The sequence below is a fragment of the Coturnix japonica genome, chromosome 15 (genome assembly GCF_054131305.1).
Source record: "Coturnix japonica strain WE chromosome 15, WE-NBRP24, whole genome shotgun sequence".
NCBI classification, from domain to species: domain Eukaryota; kingdom Metazoa; phylum Chordata; class Aves; order Galliformes; family Phasianidae; genus Coturnix; species Coturnix japonica.
The window spans coordinates 3,178,032-3,199,953 of NC_140677.1; the positions used below are offsets into that span (position 1 = coordinate 3,178,032).

A 21,922-nucleotide genomic window follows, 5' to 3' on the forward strand; every position below is an offset into this window, starting at 1 on the left:
AGAGCTCTGGTTGATAAAGCTTGTGGTGCTTCGTGTGGGGTCTCCAGCTCTATAGTCCATAGCATCTGCTTGGGCATTTAAGCTTACATTTTTAAGTAACATGCACCTCCCCTGAATAAAGATTTATTGATTGTACAGAGATGTTCTGTGTACTCATTAGGTTTGTGTGCGCATCATTAGTGGTATATGAATAGCTTCTATTTGTACTGAGAGTTTTCCACCAGACAAGGTATTTGCTTTGTTGCTTTTATCATTCAAGATTTTATTATTCATGCCATGATAATAGTAATGAAGAAGTCATGTGGACTCATTGAATGTGACCAAATGACTATGTGAGCTCTTGATGAAGACAACCCTTCCTTTAGGGGCAGGTTGGATGTTGACCAGCCCAGCCCTAAGAGCAATGAGCTCGGTTACCTTCTGGCAAGGTAGCAGGAGGCAGCTGCTCACTGCGACACCTGCCTCCTGCTTGGGCACTTACTGTTTAGCCTTATTTCCTAGTATTGACTAAGTAATAGTTAATCTAGCCACTTCTGGGACAAAAGCTAACGTAAGAGCTAATTATTTTCCTTTGGTCCTTCTCCCCTCCCCTCTGTTTGAGATCTGCTGTATTCCTCATTGCTTCTCCTTGTCTCATGTCTTGCTATTCTATAAAGTTCTGTTGAAATTGTAGTGGGAAGAAGTGTTGACACCTTTCAAAGAATTAGCCAGGGATTTGTGGAATCGAGTATGTTTACTGAAGTAGTCACATGTATACAGTAGTTTTCCTTTCACATCTTCAGGTTCATCTGCTTATGGATCTTCCAGTTCATCAGTTTCTCACTAGAATTGTAACTATTGGAGTTTCAGTCTTGCACTGACCATCTCTGCTGTTGTATTGCTAAAGAAAATATGGATCAGTGTAGAGCTGTGTTTCTAGTGCTTTGAATGATGTGGTTTAGTCTAGTTGAGAATCCTTATTCCTTGGTAAGCTTAAAATGCAAACAGAAGAGGTGCAGTACTTAACTGAGTGGCTATTACATAGTAACAATTATGAACAAGGCTTCCTTCCCTCTTCTCTGGAGAACAAAATAATGTTGTGGCTCTTGCTTGGCACTTTGTTTCATATGAAGTCCTTCTGTACTGTGTAACTGCGGTTGGCACTCAGATGCTACATTGTGTATTTCATCAGGCACTTGCGCACTGAAAGCCCTTCTGCACATCTGTTCTTCAGTGCTGCTGGCTTTGACTTTGTCCTGCCCCAAGAATGTTTTTTGTTGGGATCCACTGTGGGCTAATTTTCATCTGAAAATAAACCAAATAGTTTATCACAAGTCCATTCTCTGCCTAAAATATTTGGAGTATTTATGTGTTGTTTCTACAAGCATTTCTAGATGACTGTAAAGCAGTTGCTTCATAGGCTCTGTGTGGAAAATGTGAAATGGTCTTATTTGTAGTCCAAGATACCAGCCTTATTGTGCAGATACCAATTTTGTAAGAGGTAAGAAACAAGGAGAACAAATACATCACTTATGTCCTCTGCTGAACTGGACCTAAGTGTAAGATAGATATCATGCATGCGTAGATAGATATCATGCATGTGTAGATATTTTATTCCCCTCCTTTCTTTCTGTGGGGCAGAGTAATAATACTCAGGAGGCATTGTCCCACATGTAGCTCAGAAGCTGTGTTGGTATTGCTGAATGTACTTCAGAGTTGGGAAAGTTGCATAAGCTCCTTATCTGAAGCTAAGCAGCTTAAGGTAGTAGCAAAGCTTCACCACCTCTCGTTTCCTGCCTTGAAGCGATTTTAGCATGAAGTCATCTCCTTTTCAAGCATCTGAACATCTCAAGTCCATAGGTTTGGATAATGTGCATAATTAGCTGCTCATGCCTGTCAGTTTTCCTGACAGAACGGAATCAGCACAGAGTAGATGTGGGTTCTGTGTCCTTCCATCTGCATAGCTCACCACCTGTTCTGTGCCCTGCCAGTAGTCTGGTAGTGGAGCCGTGCTGCTCCCTGACGCCTCTTCCACTGAGGGAGGTTCATGCTGGATGTTAGGAAATAATGCTTCTCTGAAAGAGTTGTCAGGCATTAAGTGGGATGGGCTGCCCAGGGATGTGGTGGAGTCACAGACCCTGGAGGTGTTCAAGGAACATTTGGATGTTGTGTTGAGGGATGTGGTTTAGTGAGAACTATTGGTGATATGTGGATGGTTGGACTGGATGATCTTGTAGGTTTTTTCCAACCTTGGTGATTCTGTGTAGTGTGATGAGAGTTGTATGGTAGGCCTCAAGCATAGAAATCATATGTGTACTCTATCTAAACTTGCTTCAAAAATGAGTTATTCTTTGATTATTGTGTTTGAGATTTTATTATTATTAGTTTATTTTGTAAAGTGATGGACAGATCACAAGTTTAATAATTGTTTTCTGCAATACAAACCCAAGAACAGTAGCAGAGAATGGAGATTTTGTGTCATGCTGCTGCTTATCTCTTGGTTCCCTTCAGCAGTCAACTGAGGGACAAGTCTCTGTTTCCATCTGATTCTCAGAAAAAGTGGAAGTACATCATTCTGGGGCTTAACACTGACAAGAGTTATTTGCCTGCACTTTCAATTAGAATCTCATACAAATTCTAAATTCATAAGGATCCACATCACCTTTTGGCTCACTCTTCCTTTCCAGAAGATTCAACAACTTGTCTACTAAGTCTGATAGTAATGAGCATGTCCCACTCGGATTAATTTATGGCGGTCCTTGGGAAGCAGTAGCGTATAATGATTTGAGCTAACTAAATGGCACCCATGAAAATAAATCTTTTCAAATACAAACAGTTCTGTTTTAAGAACTCTGGACACTTCTATCTAAAAGCTGTTATTTCTAGAAGCAAAATTGCAGTGAGGCTTTGTCATCGATTGCCAAAGTTCTGTTAGGGTGTTCTTCTCCCCTGCTGTTAAATGTATGTAGATCCAATTAATATAAGAATATGAAAAAAGTCCTGAAGCTTGCCTTAGCACCAGTCCTGGAAAACTTCCTTTATTCCTTTTGTGCCGGTTGAATTTAATGATCTCGTTGATCAGAAAAAGGCTTCTAAAGCCTTTGAAGAACTGAAAATGCTTCTTTAACTTGGAAACATGAGCACTGTAGGCGTGGTTTCAAATAATTTTGCGCAAGGCTTTTCCTAGAGCAGCTTATGCCTTATGTTCTTGCTTTAATAATACCTCATCAGAGCCATAATCTATTCTTGGGAGTCAGCTTTAAGCTGAGTTTGAGTCTTCTCCCACATCCTGTGCAATGGAGGATGCAGAGGCTTCTCAAATACTTGCAGTAATTGCAGCAACTTTTATGCCATGTATTGGGGACCTGACTATTCAGAATTCATTTTCAGCTCAAAATAATTCGTGTCTAGGAGTAAGGGGAAGACCCCGCCTGATACATGTTGAGTACATGTATATGCTCTTCACATATCAGGTACTTCCTGTTGATGAGAGTGACCACAGAAAACTGAACATTTGGAAAGTGCTAATGGTTGCTTCCTCTTCATCTTAGGGGTGTAGGAATGTGTTATGCAGAATTATCAAGAAGCCTTTGCTCCGGACACAGGGTGATGCACGTTCCATCACAGATGGAAGTTGTGTATCACTAGGGATAGCTTTTTAAGCCATATGCCATGTCTCCAGTGCAATTGTCTGTTTCTGTTGTCTATGGCATTTTTCTGATGCACAAGTGTTGTTAAAATACATACATATATATGAACAATTTCCACTCAGTTCCTTAAATGAAAGGTGGTAGTGAATCTTGTGAAAGGGAGTAAAGAAGCTTGCCTGCTGGAGAAGTGCTGAGCTTTCTAGTTCAGTGCATTTATTAGTTCTTAAAGAGTTATGAATTTAGTTTGAGGTCATTTTGGAAAGGCACTCTCTCTTGGTCTGCAGTACACGATTAATAGCAAGAGCAGTGCCAAATACATTAAGGCACAAAGTGAACTTTGGAGGGCCATAAGAAAATAGCACCTTGTGACATTAGGGACTTGTTGCTATTTCCCTGTTAGATGCTGTGGAAAAGAATGTTTCTTCTCTATGAAGAAATAAAGTAATGTTTGAGAATCATAGGAAAAATGTAAGCATTTTAGCGAGAAAAGCATCAAGTTTTGTTTTGAGCATAGGTATTTTGTAGCTGCATTTCCAACTTGTTTGGGCAACCATGAGTGATTGTAGAACAAGATTATAATTGAGATGAAATAGAACTCCTGAAGCTGAAAAATTAAATCTGGAGTTTTCAAATTCCATGCTTTCTGTTTCTTTGACCTTCCCATGGATTTGTTTTCCTACCAGGACGTTTTGTATCCAATAACTCTTAATGCTTTACAAAGCAATTAACCTCCTTCTCTCATCTTCTCCTCCTCCCTTGGTTTTTGGATCCTCTGTCAGCCAGAGATTTCCTAATTTGGATTTAGTTCCTTAGTCAGAAAATTGATCTTTCAGTACATCACGTGTTCCTAAGTTCATCAGCACTGAATGTTATCTCTGTATGTTCTGTTTAGCTCTCTGCTCCTTCCAGGAGGTGTTTTTTTAACCTAAGCTGACAAACTTACCCAGCAAAGCCAGTGCAGTCTTTATCACATTTAACCTTGTGCTGGTACTTAAGGAGATCTTGTTAAGTAATTCTCACACTGCTTTTGTCAACCCTTTATTTATTCTCTTTAACATACAAGTGAAGTCTTGTTACCTGAGAAGGACAAAAGAGATGTTTGCAGTCTAGCATTTACTACTGCTCTTTTTGGCCATTGACCAGATGTGGCTACCATTTATGTGTGTTAATCTTGGGATAGACCCTGAAGTTCTTCTCCTAGTGTTAATGGAAGAACAGTCCGTTGAAGTTTAATTTCTTGCATTCTATTTCATATTACAGTTTTATGTTCAGCATCTGTTTCTTTGCTTGAGATGTAAGTCACAGTGATATCTGAATTAGGATATCTGAACTGTGTGGAAGTGAGGTAGCTGGCTGCCACTTCACTGCTGACTGTTTCATCCTTCCCCCCTTGTACTTTCTGTGATAGGGTTTCTGGATGCTGGTGGTGAGTTGTGCTGTGTATGGGGCAAAAAAGAGAATGAGGAGTGGAGGGGGGAGTGTTCTATTTAAATAAAATAATAATAATAATAAAATACCATGTTCTACTGTCTTAATAGTAACTGTGCTATAGTTTCATTCTGTTATGCAGTGCACTGTCACCTTCAAGCTAATCAGCCATAGCAACCTACTGAGCATCTGGTAGTGCTTTGTCTTATTCTCCAGTGGGTGACATTGTACCTGTTCATACACTTTAGGTGTGTTTTTCCTGTTAGAATCTCATTTTGGGTTTATTGTCTCTATCACAAGTCTGAAATTTGACCAAAATATACTATTGAAATTTTCAGGCAATATCTCATACTTTCTCTTAAATAAATTTAAAAAAAAAAGAAAAGAAAAAAATAAAAAGAAAAGAAAGCATAAAAGTGCATAAAAATACTTAAGAACTTTATCCATACAAGAGGAAAGTCTCAAACTGAATAACTTTAAAAGTGAAACTTCATAGACATCAGTGCAGATTAAGCTGCCTAGGTCTCAAATAAGAAATGGGGAGCTGGAGGAAGGAACTGAAACGGGTTCAGATATAACCATTCAGCCATGACTTTGAGCTTTTCTTTCCTTTCATATCAGTGCTCTATCCTGCAGGGGATTATTTTCTTGCATGTGACTTCGAGTGTGATAATCACAGACTTAGATTAAGGGTACCTGAGGCAATATCTCCTGGAGCTCAGTTCTGTGCTGAAATTGGTGACTTCTTCCATCAAACTCCTCTACTCCCAGGCTATGGGCATTTTTAAAGAAAAGACTAGATTGCGTATGAAATGTGTGTTTATATAAGTTTGTGTGTGTATACATTTTTCATAAAAACATAGAATTTTTACTTATTTTGCCCTTGCCCATAACACAAAAGGCTTTACACAATGTGTTTTAGGGGGTAAGTTTAGGAAATGCTTGGAATGTTTTTGCGGGTGCTTGAGGCTGTGCTGCTATTGCTCTCTGGTATTTGTTTGCTTCCTTGGTGCCTCAGTTTGGGTAAGTGGAAGTTCCTGAATTCCAGTTCCCAGCATTTGAAGCCTCTCATTTGAACCCTTGCCTGCCCCATCCTCTGCCTCTCTGTAGGTACTGCATTCCATTGGGGTGCTGTAGGGAGACCTAACCATTTCCCATTGCGATCGCCGCCAGCTGCCAGCAGCACTGGGTACTGGTTCGGTCTCAGACATGATGAAGGGTACAAATAAACTTCATTCAGGTCAAGGAATATCAGATTGTGAGATTAGTGCAAGCTGTGGGAAGCAGTGAGTTATAGTTTGCCAGCCATGCAAGATAAGATAAACTATTAAAATAATGATTTGTATGAGATAGAACCAAATATATTTTGGAAGAAATGCTGTGTTACATGCACCTCACCAGGCAGTATCCTTCATGTGATAGTGCAAAGGCTACTTCTATTTCTGAAGCCTGAAGTACTGGCTCATTGGCAGCATCATTAGCATCCCAAGGCTCACAGTGCTGGAGGTCAGCAAGAGCTCTGGAGAAGTTACAGTTAGCTTTTGGCCATGGCTGAGTGTGGAAAAAATACAAATGTTTAAAGTTTAATAACACTTTTGGGGGATTTCAGACTTTTCTTTGTGCTGAATAGACACGATTCCTCATTATTGTAGGTCGAGAACTTTTACAAAGAAATTTCAACCTGAAAGTCTTGATCTGCTAAAAATGCCATTCTGCCTGCATAAAGTGGAGGTATTCTTTTGGTACCAGGGATAGCATTTTACTTGGAAATTCAAAGTGAGATTAATGGTGAGTAGAGCATGGAAAGTCTGTGTGAACACTGCAGCAAACTCCAAATCTGCTCCTCAGAGCTCCATGGCCAGCATGAGGCAGCAAGGCCAGAATCTGATCTTTTATCAGCAGCATGCATGCTTGAAATCATGTCTTAGCTGATGCCTGTGCACTTAAGACTGTCGTAGAGTAGGGCACATGAAAGTCTGAATATTTGCTATTTCATCTGTGAGTGGAGATCTTTCTGCTGTTACTTCACCTCTTCTGTTAACTCAAATACCATGGAAAGAAAATGTCAAATATTTGTTTTCAATGTTTCTGATTAAACTGGTTGATTACGTGCCATTTCATGGACTGTGCTAGCTTCTGCTGACTTGCTGGACAGAAAAAGGTTGATATCAAGATAAGGTTGAAGGAGTGAGCTGTGTAAATGTAAATGTGCTTTCTCTTCTCATCCATGAATTGGTAAATATGACTCTGTTTCTCTTCAGTATTATATTTTTTGATCTGGAAAGATTAACTTGCTACCAGTGTAACACTTTCACTGTATCACCACAAAAATAGACAAACCAGGTTTGAATGATAGTAGCTAAACACATTGTCAAACTTGATTTTACTGTGTTCACAATAACTGTATTTCACATGAGTTGGGAATGGAATTAATATTGCTTATAATGACTTGCTAATTTGAATTTTTATCACATAATTGATTTAATTGAAATAGTTGAAAAAGATTCTGATAAACATTCCCCTGTACTTAGGGGAAAAAAGAAAAAGCAAAGCCGGTTCCTTTGTAAAGCTTTCCCATAGGTGTACCAAAGTTGATTGAGGCAGGCAGTCCCTGCAGGTGGTCGGACTGTGTGCAAAGCAAAGACCTCTGGCTAGGTTTGAAGAGGCTCTAAAATTGCTGGCATAGAGGTTAACGTGCAGAACTGTAGAAGCTAGTGGTCTTAAAATAGTGTAGGTTTCCTGAGGAATTTTAAGATAAATTACATTCCCTAATTATTTATTTTGCGAGTTTTCTGCTTTTATTGACATGAAATAACTGCCTGTGGTAAAAGGCTCAGCTGAGTTCTGTGGTGCTACAGCTCTGCAGGAGCTGGGTTCAGTGAGTGCTGGTGTATTCAGAGAAGACCTCACGGACGAGAAGAATACATGAGGTAGAGGTGCACTGTGATGCTGTCTGTGGAGAAGAGATTAGTGTACAGTGAGAAAGGGCATCCAGTTATTACAATTATTCTTTGTTCCACTGTGAAAAGGAAAGGCTAGAAAAAGCTAGGGCTAGGGAAGATGCTTTATAAAGCAGAACCACCCTTGCAGTCCTGTATCCGTAAAGCTCTTGATGCTTATATAAAGTACAGAGGATATATGGTCAGCTAAAGCAGGGGATTGCAACTGGAAGAGTCGATAAATAGAGTAAGATAAGAAGTTGTGGTAAAACTCTCTGCAGAATGGTTGCCGCTACTTTTCTTCTAAGCTTTTGTAAATTCATTTTGTTAGAAATGTCTGTGATGCTTTTAATTAAGTCTCTGCTAATGACGCACTGCAGATGGCTTTAATCCTACCTAGGGCTTGTTAATAGTGGAGTTCCTCTTAAAACTTTCCTGCTCATCTTTCTATTCTTACAGTCCAGCTTCGTCAGGATGATTTGTCTATTGCTGATATCCCTATAGGGACAGGGAGGCTGAGTGAGAGCCACAGGCAGCCTAACAACTGCTATGAGCCTGCAAAGGCTGCTTGCTAATGAGTGGTGCTCCCATGCAGCAGTGGAACCAAGATCTAATGAGCCCCCAAAGGAGCTGGGCCGATCGCGGTTTTCCTTGGAGCACCGTTTTAAACTTTTCTTTGGAACAAGTCATTGTATTGCTTAGTAGGGGTTTTAGCTGTATTTTGTCATGCTTCTTAGCTTTTAATTGGTTAATTCCTATGTATCTAGAGTCTAATTGAGGTGTTTCAGATGGATTTGCGTGTGGTGCCAGTAGAGGCTTGATAGCACTTGTACTGTATCTCAGGTTTTCAAAGCCTTGCCATCCTCGACATGAAATTACTCGGAATCACTAAAACTAATGTGGTGTGGAATAAAGAATGTGAAAGGAAGAATAATCTTGAGCAGCAAGTGTTCTCATAGTGAGATCTGCTGAGCTGCTGGATAGCTTTTGTGGTGCTCCATAAGGTGAGGCACTGCTGGGCACTGCTCAGCAGGCTGCCACCAAAATACATCAGCAGGTTTTTGTGAGCTGGCATGGATCTTGCTTATAATCTCAAATACTGATTGCAAATGCTGTCACTTTCATAAATGATCTTCACAGAAGATTCCCTTCATAGAATCATAGAATGGCTTGGGTTGGAAGGGACCTCCAGGATCATCAAGCTCAACCCCCTGCCACAGGTAGGGCTGCCAACCTCCACATTTAATACTAGACCTTGTGTAGCACAGAAATACAAGGAATGAACTCTAGAACTTCAGCTGCAGATAGAAGCTGCAGTGGATTTCATTGTAGAGATTGCCAACTCTGACACTGGATGAGATCTGCTTTAAGTTAGTATTTCCACACATGTTCACCATTTTTGTCTCTGGTTTGTCTCAGTGGACTGACCCCAGAGCTCTGAGCTACTTCGGTATCAAAGGAAGGCCTAGGGAGCAGGAATATTATGGGAAGACTGGCTTGATAAATTATGTACAAATGGAGGCTTTCATAGTGGTTTTTATTGTATTTCCTTTGCGTTTTAAAAAGACCAAAAATATTGAATCTTCGAATCTCTGACTTTTTCACTGTGTGTGGTAAATACACCATTACTTTTCCATGGCTACAATGCTTCCATCCATCACTGGTTCTTGTCAGGGTTTGAATGTGAGCTACAAGAGGTAGAAACTTGATTAAATGATATGGAAGATTGAGAGCCCACCGTGTGGGTATTTTTCATTGAAACAGAGTGTACGGGTTGCTTTTTACCACTAGTAATTGCATTTTGAGGGAAATGAGAAATGGATATTTTCAATTATTTCTTTTCCAAATGATGTGGCTACTTGAAATTGCTGAGGGATGGTTCACATTAATCTGTGCCTCTCATTTGTATGATGCTGTGTGGAGATGACTTTAACTACAATGTTAATCTCATAATTTATCAAGATGAAATTTCTTTTTTTTTTTTTTTTTTTTCCCTTTTGTAGTCAAAGATTACCAACTCTTCCTGCTCATAGTTTGTATTGGGCTTCCCAAACAGGTCTGGGGAGTTCAAATACTGTATGTAAATAAAAATCCCCCCTTTGGAGGACTACTGCTTTTTGACTGCTGTACTCAGGGTTGTAAGAATTGAGGTTGCTGCATAAGATTACTGACTCCTGAACCTCTTCCAGACTTTGTTTCTGCCGGGCATGCTTGTCCATCAATTGCTCTGCTATGTGATGTGTAAGTATGTAGGTTTTGGAAAGCTAATCTTGAAGGAGGAAAAGCTGAAACTTTCTGTGTATGTTTGTGCTTTCATCTGGTGCCATCTGTTTGGCTGGTCATGTTTTCTTGTTGTCCTGTAGTTGGGCTCATCTCTGAAAGACGAACGTATAATGAAGAAATCTGTTTTGTTTTGTTTTTTCTAGTATGTTTACACCAATTTCATAGGTTTGCATTCTTGATGTTTTGAAGTAATCAACTTGTCATGAAACCAGTGCTCTTGTAGGAGGAAAGTTTCTCATTCTCCAAAATAGAGATTTACAGGTTTCCTCTGTGTGTTCTTTTGGTAGCGGAACCAAACGTTCAGATACTGAAGCTGCTGCTTATCTTTATCCTCCTGGATGATTCTATATGGTGTGCCAAAACTCTGCAGAGGTGATTGAAGTCCTTCTAGTTCCAAAAGCACCAAGATGCCTTTGTGGAGTCCAAATGTGCTACAGCCATGTACCTGTTGACCCCAGGGCATGTTGGATAAGAAACAGAGCTTCCTCTGGAAAGCCCTAGGCAAACATACAGTGCAGCTGGAGCCCAGCAGCTTGTGCTAGCACTGATTCATCAGTCTATCAGTGTCTTTGTGCATTACTTGTTAATACTAGTCGCTAAATTATGGAGGATGCTGCAGAAACAGCATGCAGAACACAGCAGTCCTGAGGCTTCCTAGCTCTGATGCTTTGGGATTTCTTTTTGAACTTAGTTCTTGGGTTGCATAAGGTACTTTTTTCTCAGCAGACTGTGGCCATTTCTTAAACTGTCGTGAGAAAGTGTGGGTATGAGGTAAACTATTGTCACACAAGTGCTTCAGGGTTTTGCCTTTAGTACAGAAGAAAAGGAAAAAGCATGTTTGTGTCACACAGCTGTCACTTGAGCGAAACCCGAGCAAAGCCAGGTCCCGGGGGTCACATCTGCTGGAGGATGCTCCAAGCCAAGTCAGTCCCTTTCAGCCGTTGCTCGTTCTGCATGCAGCCTGTCTGCTGTGTGCACTTCTCTACGTGCTGTCAGTGTGAAGTGGGCAGGGGGTGGTGTTGGGCAGTATAAGAACCACCATTCCTTGTGCTGTGATGCTGTGGATGGGGGGAAGAGGATGCTGTCCTCAGCTGAGGGGATCCTATGTGTGATTGCCTTTCTGGGGTGCTTAGCTTGCAACTCAAACACTGCACTCACAGAAGTATGAGAAAATTTTAACTGTAATGTGAAACACACTGAAGAGGAAAACAAACAACAAAATGTGTTCAGATTTGTGGACTGGCACCTTGAAATTAATGGTTGTCTTTTTTTGCCCTTAATATTTCAGTGCGCTCATCCATCAGCTGAGTGCCAGGGGGAGTGATTTGATGCAGGTCTGATCTGTGCACTGCACAACCTTCAGCTTTGCCCATTCACTGTTCTTGCAAAAAAAAGGGATACTGTGGATGTGATGCACACGATGTAAAGGCCACAGTTGTCACACAGTTGATAAAAATGTATTGCTCAGCTTGTGTAGGAAAAAAAAAAACAAACCAGAAGTAAAATAAGAACAGTGTGCCCCAGCACATAGAGCTTGGAAAATCCTTTGTCATTTAGCCAGAAACAAAGGTAGAAATGGAAGCTAACCAATTATTTCACAGCTTATCGCTGCACCTGATGCACTTCAGTGCCACATGCTGAGATTCTATTTTTTTAATTCTATTTTTAAATTATTTGTGGTTGCTGCATCTTCCTCTTCAGACTTCTGTAATAGCACTACGTACATCAAGCACGGGTCTGGAATAGCAAAACAGTAAGAGAAAGGGAGAGTGGATGTGACTTCAATTAAATTGGTTACTGCACATGTTCAGGTTGTTGTTAGTGTGGTGTGTACAAAGCAAGGAGGATGAAAGCTGTTCTTTAACAGCTGTTTGACTTCCAACTGCTATACTGTGTGTGACTGCACCTCGTGTATTTTCTCTCCCTTTAAAACTCTATTTCTTACAAATGGATTGATGTTGCAGCTAGAAAATCAGTGTGCCTGTCAGCTGTGCTCCTGCTGGATTACCTAATTTGTGACACTCCATATCCATACACGTGTACTTCTCTTTGGGGTTCAGCCACAGGAAAACCGAGGCACTGCAGAGCATCTGTCCATTTTCTATTTGGTAAAACAAGCATTTACAATGCAGGCAGCTCTTAAATTTGAAGTCGATGTTCATCCTCGTGTTTGTTCTTTTAACAGGTTAAACCTTGCACATGGAAGATTAAATGTGCGGTTCACCCGGAACAGAACCAAAGTTACTGAATTGAGGCAACTGAAGATGCTGCTGCTGTGGAAACAGCTGTTCCTGGTGTCACTTGTTGGCTGTCTTGGAGGTACCAATCTACAGTACTGCATGCTAAACAATGATTTCAAATACTGAGAGTGAATGAATTGAAATAGCTTCTCAGAAGTTACTCAACAGAGCCCTACTTTTAAAGCCAGAAGATATTTGATAACATTAGGTATACCATTAGTAATACATGCATCGTGGATACATTGATATAATAACTGCAGTATGTGTTTCTGTTTAACTGGAGACTTTAAATTCTTGCTGTTGCTGGGGATGATTGCTACAGCTTTTGTCAAAGCTTCATTTACTGTAGAATGGGTTTATTTGTGAGGAGCGCTGCTGTTATCACTGCACCAATCAGCAGTTCAGAGGTTTGCTTTCCCACTCTGCCAGACGATTCCCTTCTAGTTCTCAGTGCTGGGAAGCTGTGCTGCCTTTCAGGTCTCCTTGTGCCCCGTTGTCTAATTCAGGACATTGCTCTCTAGCTTCCTGAGGTCACTGCTCAAAGCAGCAGGAGATGTTCCAGACTACTGTTGTACTGTGTTCAGCACATGCTCTACTTGCCCATCTCTAATGATGCCACCATGTGTGTGAGGGGAAGGAGGAGGTCCCTATGCTGTCCTCAGTGGTGATTTATGCGCATGATGGCAACATCAATGTTGTGAAGGGCAGACATAATGATGCGTGTTCTCCAATAAGTCAGTGCCACGTCGATGATTTTATTTCCTGTAATGGTAGCACTTTTCCTGAATGAGGGAAGCTTTTTATTGTTCTAAGTCATTTTGTTTGATAAAGGTCTGGGAAATTCCTGAGCATGCAATGGAAGCAGTAAGAAATTTCCTCTTGGTGCATCTCCTTGCTGCATAGAAGGGGCTGGCTGTAGGACTGGAGGACAGACTGGAAAGCAGTGATCAGTGCTGTCACAAATGGGTCTGTTCCTTGGGGGATTTTCTCCCTGTGAATGTGGTTACACCTGTTCTTCATCAGGCCTATGTGGAAGGTTGCTCTGAAGAGTGAGATGAACTGGATGTTTGGAGCTTAAGGTGTCCAGCGTGATTTGAGAGGAGGGAGCATAGTATGTACGTGTGCGCTTTAATAGAAACAAGCAAATATTGCTCAAAACATAAAATAGTCCATTGTGTGGACTGTAATCAGGGTCAGCTGCATGTTTGTTTGCAACAACTTCGGTGAGAGGATGGAAAGGGTCTGCAGTGCGGTGGGCAGACCATGGTGGTACAGCAGCGTGCTGCACAGCCTCTTTTCTCACCTCTCCCTCTCCTATCCCTGCAACCTGTGTTCATGTTTTGGCTGCCATCAGTAAGTGGTTCCCTGTTTTGAACACAGCTGAGAAAGATTTACGATTTCATCCTTAGGTGATGGTTCAAAGGGCCAGAACTGGCTGAACAATATGGCATACCTCCCTGTAATCTGAAATGTACTAATATGGTCTCTATTAAATCCAAGCACTTTTTCCCAGAAAAATAAAATTCCAATTGTTTTTTTTTTTTTCTTTTGTTACTTCCCAGTTTGTTTTCTGAAAGAGATATTGGATGTTTCTGACACTGAAACAATCTCATGAGATTTGCACAGAGTTACTGTTTAAAATTGAAGGGTTTTGTTTAACTCTACTTTGAACTGCTGGGAACACGTTGTTTTTAGGTAGACGCGGCCTTGTTGCTGCTCCCAGGCTTTTCCCATGTCTGTATATCCAGAGCTATGCCAAGCAAAGATCTGGTTCCCGATGAGCCCACAACAGGGAGGGAAATAGTAGCAGGGGTGTTTTCTCTACAGGTCTATAGGCACTGTTTTATGACATTGCTTCATGCCACTTGTTCCTCTTGTTCTTCTGCTTTAGCAGGGCATGCATGCAGCAGCAGTCTTGCTCCAGGCCAGAAAATGAAGGTTTGTGAGCAACTGGAGTTAGCTAAAAGCTGCAGCTATACTAGCCGAGATTTAGCCTCCCCTTGGGCTGTATCTGGGAATACTTCAAGTTAAATGTGTGTGCAGACTTAGAACAATTTGAAGGATGTACATCCACTTTCTGCTGTGCCTATTGCTATGTCTTTGGTATCATTGGGGAATTACTTGTAAGGCCAATTAGCCACTCCAGGATCTGAATTAGCACAATTTGACATTATAAATGTCAGCAAAGCAGTTTGGTTTCATAGAATATATGCATGCATTTCTGAACCTTACATGTAGCTTTGGAGCATTTCTAACTGCTCAGTAGAGTCATTATTCAATGAAGATATGTGATTTGTTAGTTAGAATATAGACTAAGCCAAAAGAAATTCCAAGTAATTAGCTGACGTAATGAAGGATCTGGGGGGTGAAGCTAGAACAACAAATAGAATGTGAAGATTAAAACTAATTAGCTATCCAAATATTATTTTAAGAGTAATCTCTCTGGTTTTGACCTGCTAGGTATTGGTTTTTGCTAGGTTTACAGTACTTAGGAGTATGAATATCTTTTGTGCAATACTAGCTTGCACTGGTTACTTAAATCACAAATATCATTTCAAGTAGAACAAATGATTTCATTATCTTCATGGTTGTGCTGATGTTAAATGAGTATTGATACAATAAACAACAACAAAGACTGGTTTTTAATCTGTTAAAACGATTTATTTCTTCAAGCTTTTCATTTGATAGTAGCCTTTTATCTTTCTAACCATACAACCTTATTTTTCTGTAGTTTTTTGTTTATAAAATGTAATACCTATCCTTTGGATCATAACAAATATCTGAAACACAAACAGTATAAAAAAGGAAAAAAAAATCCAATATTTAATTCACAGATAACATAGAGTAAAGGGCTCTTTTTCAAAGGAACAATCATTTTACTGTAACTAAACTCTTGCTATCTTTAATTGCAAAGCTTGCAAATCTTCTGGATTGTGTCAAATTTAAATATGCTCTGTAATTTTTAATTTAAAAAAAAAAATGGAGATGATAAATGAAATCAGTTCAGACCAAGGAGGATCTGCTGACCCTTGCTTGGCACAGAGTTTTATTATAGAATTAATAAAGAACAAGCTGTAGGCATTGCTAGTTGGAGCCTTGCAAACAGGCACATGGAGTATGGACTGCAAGGTCTGTGGAACTTCTTGAGTGATGCCCTCAAGAAGTGCCCTGAGATCACTTTGACCTTGGCAGTGGTTTGTGTGCAGGTGTATATAACCTTCAGGAAGCATGAAAGGTTTTTCTCTCATCTGTTGAAGGGCTTTTCTGACTTTTAATCTTATTTTTTTTATTGTATGTCACCTCAGTTCTTTTCAGTCATGTTTTAAAGCAACTTAGATGAGAGCAAGTTTTGTTTCTGCTACCCATGAGGTAGTCTTGAAGATACAGAATGAATGTACCAGTTGAGTTCCTGGGAGAGGAAGGAGGAGGTGGGAGGGGAGGGAGTGGAGGGAAGAAAAACGCCACAAAAATAAAGCAGAAGTGAAAGTGTGTTTCTGTGTATACTGTGTAAGTGTAATTGCAGAAAGGGATGCAGTATGAAAGGAATTTCATTAGCTGCAGATTGTTCTGTTTGCATATCTCAGGTTGGCATCGAGTATTGTGGAGTTGGCAAAGTGTCAGAGTTAATTGTAAAATGTTTGTTACTGAGATAACTACTCTACTTGTAAAATGCAATGACCATTGCAGTAACGAGGAAAAAGTTGGCAGATATTTTGAATACTTTGAATGTTGCCTTTTTGCTCAAATTGCTTGATTATTAACAGAGCTTTGGAGCAGTAAACTTCTAAAGTCTACCCAAGAATCAAGCAGTTCAGTTGTTTCAGGACCAGTTTCAGTGAGAGCTCTCTGTAAACATGAAGCAAGTTGTAAACAGTTCGGAGGATATTACTTCTAAGCTATCATCATGACAGATGAGCAGGTATTCTAACTTGCTATAGAAAACAATTTTTCTTACATTCTTCTAAAACCTACCTGCAATTTAATGTTAGGAAATAACAGCTTCAGAAATGGAGATGTTGCTGATCTTGACTTATAAGTCTTGACGTTCTCTGTCCTTACAGATAACATATTTCAAATTAGATCCTTCATTACAGTGTGCTGTATGGAATTGCTTTCAGTTTATCCTATGTGGATCTTCAGTTTATCAAAGTGGGGATGTTGAGAGTATCTAATGGAAAGGGGGGGGGGAAAGAAATAAGGCCCTTGAGGTTCTGTTTATTGGATTGTGTTTGTATCGGTATAACTAATGATCCTGCAGTCTTTTTGTCTGTGTACCTTAGGGATAAGAAGATGATGATTCAGCATTACATACATGTGTCAGGTTCCAAAAAAGGGAGAGGAATGTCTGTCTTTATGTTCCTTCTAACTGAAACCATTCTATTTTTTCATGAACTTCAAAAAAAAAAGAAAAAGAAAAAATGCTGGGTTATCATTATGAAACTTCTCTGAAGAACAAACTCAAAGATGAGCGAAATACACAAAAGAACAAACAAACAACAAAAGCACTGGAAACAGACGAGAGCAGTTCCCAGAATCACTGAATGTTTAGACTGAGAGAAATCTCTGGTGGTTGTCTCATCTGACCAGTGGGAGTGCTGAGCTGAGCGATGCACTGTGGTGAAGCTGTGAATCTTTTCCAGGAGCATTACGGCTTTTCCTGACTCTTCTGTAGGTTTTCCCAATCCTTCCAAGTGAAATGACCATTTCACTGCCCCTGGTTCAGGGAGGTGGTTCTTCCATTCAACCATACAGGCGTCATTGTCTCAAGAACCTGAATGTGCTCAAACACAGAAACGTGATGTTTACTACACTAAAATACTTTTCTTGCACTAGTAAAGATACAGAGTGCTAAGATGACCGTGTCAGGCAGTCTGTACTTTCCAGTGAAGCATTGGAGCGTTAGGAAAAACAAACCTCTTGTCAGTGTTGATGTGCTACACTCCAGTTTGAAACTCCACTGGAAAATTAAATAGGAAAAGATAGAAAGGCAGAATGCGAGTAGAACCAATTAATGTTCTTTCTCTGTCCAGTCTTAAAAGTGCGTGGTTGGAGCATTGATCATGTTGTCCAAATGTTCATGAAGGTCATTCTCAGTGCATCCTAAATAATGATCTGCAAGGAGAAAAGGAGCGGGTAGTTTAACATATAAAAACCATTTAGGCTTTGAAGCCCTTTACAGCATACTCTGTTAACAGGGTTACTTTTTTTTTTTCTGATAACTCAGATCCCATTTGCATTTGAAACCAGATCGTATTATTATTGCTTTAATGCCAGTTCAGGTGTTTTCATTGTTTTCACTTCCATTTTTCCCATTTCTTTTGTCAGTCTAACTCTTAGAGAAGAACTTGGTTAAACTGCCAGGCCCCACAATGTCATGCATCAGACCCACTGCTCTCCTCTTTGTTACTATTAAGTTTAGGAGGCTCAGAAAATTAGGAGGTGTGGTTTTCTTTTTTTTCCAAGAAGGAAAGTAACAAACCTTCTGTTTTCTTCCTAGTGGAGGCTCCTTGGACACAGGCAGAGTGACAGCTATACCTTCCCTGTGCACAGATACGCTTTTCCTTGAAGTTATTAATAACTTCCAGTAATTCTCTGGGGGAGTTTCTGTATGGGTAAGAATCTATTAGGAGAAAAGCCATCATCATTTAATACTGTGACATTCTTCTTGTTAGAATTTGGTATTCATTAAAAATTACAGTAGTCACAGTACCAGCCTATATATCAGTGAACAGATTTTTGCATATTAATAGTAATGTTTTTGTATGTTATACATGTATAGTCATAGGGTTACGAATGCATCTATGCCAGTAGTGACTCAGTGAGTTGTTTATCTTGGAATCCTTATAAGGGAGGGTTGGTTACATTGATAGGAAATACTTATTTGCTTGTTGAATGAAAAAACAAGGAACTAATCTCAGAGTTGTGATTTTCTAAGTTCTGATGTCATGAGCACTTTATACAGATCTGGTAACAAAAAACAGAATTTCTACTGTAAATCTGAAAAGGTCCCACTCTAAATATTTCTTTGCACTTAAAACCAATATACCATCAAGCCTAATTACCCCTCTGTTATGTTGAGCAAGGGATCCAGCAGGCAACCTGGCATGTAGACTCCAGAGCCAAGATATCTGCCCCACTGCAGGCATTTTGCCTTTCACTTATAGGATGACAGATGGTGGTAGCTTACTGAAGACCTAGTTTTACCTCTTGAGATGAATCAGAGCAGATCCTACTTTCACCTTCCTTCTGCAACTCTTGCTTTTAATACGAATGCAGTCTTGCACACTTAGTGCTGTGAGCTTCTTCCCTTTTTAGCCTAATGATGAAGCACACTCTTGTTAAGGATAATTTCTTAGAGATCTTTTTCATTCTTTGGCTGTACTCAAGAAGACAGGGAGCAGTAACAGTGATGCTAAGCCATTCACTTTGAATTAAGTGAGGGAATAAATATATTCTCCTTCATTATAATAATCTTTTTTTTTTTTTTTTTTTTTTTTTCCTTCCTAGCTGTATATAAAATGGGACCCAAGTCAATGAGAAGGCTGTTGACATATTGGACTTTGTCTGTGTTCAGTGAGTTTACATAGGTCTGCATTTCAGTGGTGAGCATGTTCTGTCAGGTACAGGGCATAGTTCCTTAAGAGTAGATAATGTTGTAATACTGAAACACTTCTCGGAGGGAGACCTTAACATTTCTACTTCATGTTCTGAGCTGAAGAACACTTCCTCTTGAAAAACAGCTACTTCTTGCTATAGGTACTGATTTTTTTTAAAGCTGAATCCTCACCTCCAAACAATTGATACTTTATTTCAACGTGAGGAATGCTGTTATTGTGTTTAGTAATTAAACTTATTGCAGATTTTTATGATGTTTGATTGGAGAAGTTTTGGTAAGTGGCAGTTTTAAATTTTACACAAATTACTGAAATGTTCAAGTGCTTTATTCTGCAATAGAACTGTAGTGTTGCAAAGATCATAGAGCATGAAGGCTGCACATCTGTGTTTATACACTCCTGTCTTGTGCAGTTTTGATACGAGTTGGTGATCGCTTCCATTGCCTTGGTGCTTCTGTTTGCTGTGTCCCTAATGGATAGATCATTATGCTGTGCATGGCTGTCATCTAACTTTAGTCTCAGGTGCCTTGGGGAAGGTAGCTTCTGAAGGTAGATAACCTGTCCTTAAACAGCGTGTGATGGGCTTGTCATGTTTGCTTAATCTTCGTTGGTTAAACAACAGCTGTCATTAACTGCTGTTGAAGAATAGATGATGACCAGGATAGATGAGTAATCTCATCTATTTGAGTGATTCCTTGGATTTTGGGTAATACTTTGCTATTTGTTACCTGCATAACCTATCTGGTTGTGCTCCTTGCTTTGGGAAGGCTGGAGATCTGCAGATGAGTCAGGCTATAGAACTACTAAACCAGAGGAGGGGGGAGTCCTTTTCTCTACCAATAGAGTGATAGAAGTCAATAGAAAGGGAACACTGGGGAGAAAGACGTCCAGTACAAGTCTGTTGTGCTTAATGCAAGAGGTATCAGCCCCTTGGGAAGCTGAGGACATTGGCGGGGCGATGGGGTGGGAGAACATGTTAGAATAGTTGTGAGTAATGGTTAGGAAAGCTGGGAAGTAGTCAGAGTTTGAAATCTAAAGCTGAATAATTCGACAGATGTTCAGGAAAACAAGAGAGCTGGGAATAAATACTTCTATTATGATAATTATTAGAAAAAACCTTCCAGAAGAAACTGCTGTGATTTTGTGGTTCGTAATGACCGTGTTGAAAATTAATGTTTTAGATTTTTATTTTTTGGTAGGGTTGCATTGCTGCCAGCCTCTTGCTAAAAGCATGATTATTTGGGGGTTGGAGGGGAGGCACAATTACCCTTATTGTTTTTTGTTTAATAACAAATGGGATAATGCTAGCCTTTAACTTTTCCAATGCTTTCATCGGGGATCAGAACACAATTTACTCACTTAGTTTATAGGATAAAATAACAAAAAGTTATAAAACCAAAACCTAACTTCAACTTTATTACACTACATGCTTGAAGATCTAAGGAAATGAAGACTTGTATTATTGTATGATTAGCACCATTAAGAAATGGCAGTTTTGTAGTGGGATGTTGGTTTTTTCTTCCTAGATAGAACTGTTCTGGCTTCCTTGTCTAATTTTTTGAAGTCTTGAAGTGAAGTCTAAAACATTTCAAACATATGCCATTTGGCAGGAAAGTAGACCTTTCTCTACACTGGGGCTGCTTTCTGTCTTGGAAGAGAAGGCAGAACATCATTTTAACATGACACCTAAGTGAATGTATTTCGTGCTTGATTATCCTTTACCCTTTAACAGAGCTTTTGAGGGTCAAACTCTCAGGACCAGCAGTGAAGCTTCTGAATGCAGAGATGGTTCTGTTTGAACCAGTCACTAAAAGTAGCATTGATGTTTTAAGCCATCAGGGAAGAGATACCCTTAGTAAAGAAAGGGTGGTGCAGAGTAATTTCATGCGATGGTAACATGATGTTAAACTGGAGTTAACTGGATGCTACACTGCAGTGTGAAATGAGACGCCTGGATTACTGCCTTCCTCTACTGTTAAGAACTGCCCAGGCCCCAGACATCCCCTGGGGGTGGGAGTTGTGCCTTGCACCAAGGGCATGAGCTCTGCACATCAGCCTGTGCCTCTTTGGTGGCCTGTAGCAGGAGGCAGAGGCTGGTAGACAGCACTGTAGAATTCACTGCCTTTTCTCAGTTGTTGTGCAATGAGAACTTCAGTGTTTTAGACCTAAATTAAAAGCAGCTTAATGTGCACAGCCAAGTTCAATTAACAGATATTTTATCATGTTACTCATACGACTGTTTATGACTGGAAGCAAACAGAAAATCCCCAATTAGTTTAGTTTAAGATTCAGTTAAGGATTTTCTCAGGCTTCTTGAGGTGGCAAGTCATGCTGTTGCTGTTAGTAAATAACTGAATTGTCAATTCTGCAGTATTGTAACAGGCAAATAGTGATGAAGTCTTAGTAACAGGCAGAGGATTTGATTCACATTGATGTGAATGTACCCTGACATAAGTCTTGCAGTGGCAACATAGAGGAGCTTCCAATCTGCTCACTGGGCATTTTAGGAGGCTGTTACGTAGCGAGAAGAGTTACAGTGCAAATAAGAAATGGTCTTTTAAAGCTCTGCTGTATGTTTAGGAAAAGTTTTTCAGCTATTTCACTCCAGATTACTTTCTGGTCTTTATGTTGCTGGGGATCATCCATCAGTAGAGAGACTATGAATTGAGCCTCTTAAGGCTTCATCACATTTCTCATTTTTAAGGTTCACTGTGTAAGGAGATCATTTGCCACGTTATTTAATGAGTCCAGGCAGCTATGGGGATATGTAATGAAAGGAAATGGATTTT

At 39.9% G+C, this 21,922-nt stretch overlaps 1 protein-coding gene across 4 annotated transcripts in view; it reads left to right on the plus strand.

Annotated features, from left to right (window-relative positions):
* LOC107319982 (contactin-3) overlaps positions 1-21,922 on the plus strand; it is a 93,313-nt gene that overhangs the window by 9,342 nt on the left and 62,049 nt on the right. For all 4 annotated transcript variants that reach the window (XM_015875402.3, XM_085516168.1, XM_015875398.3 and 1 more), the window contains exon 2: positions 12,465-12,598. In XM_015875402.3, the coding sequence (XP_015730888.2) occupies positions 12,544-12,598 (55 nt within the window). In that variant the 5' untranslated portion in view covers positions 12,465-12,543. The remainder of the gene's footprint in view (positions 1-12,464; positions 12,599-21,922) is intronic.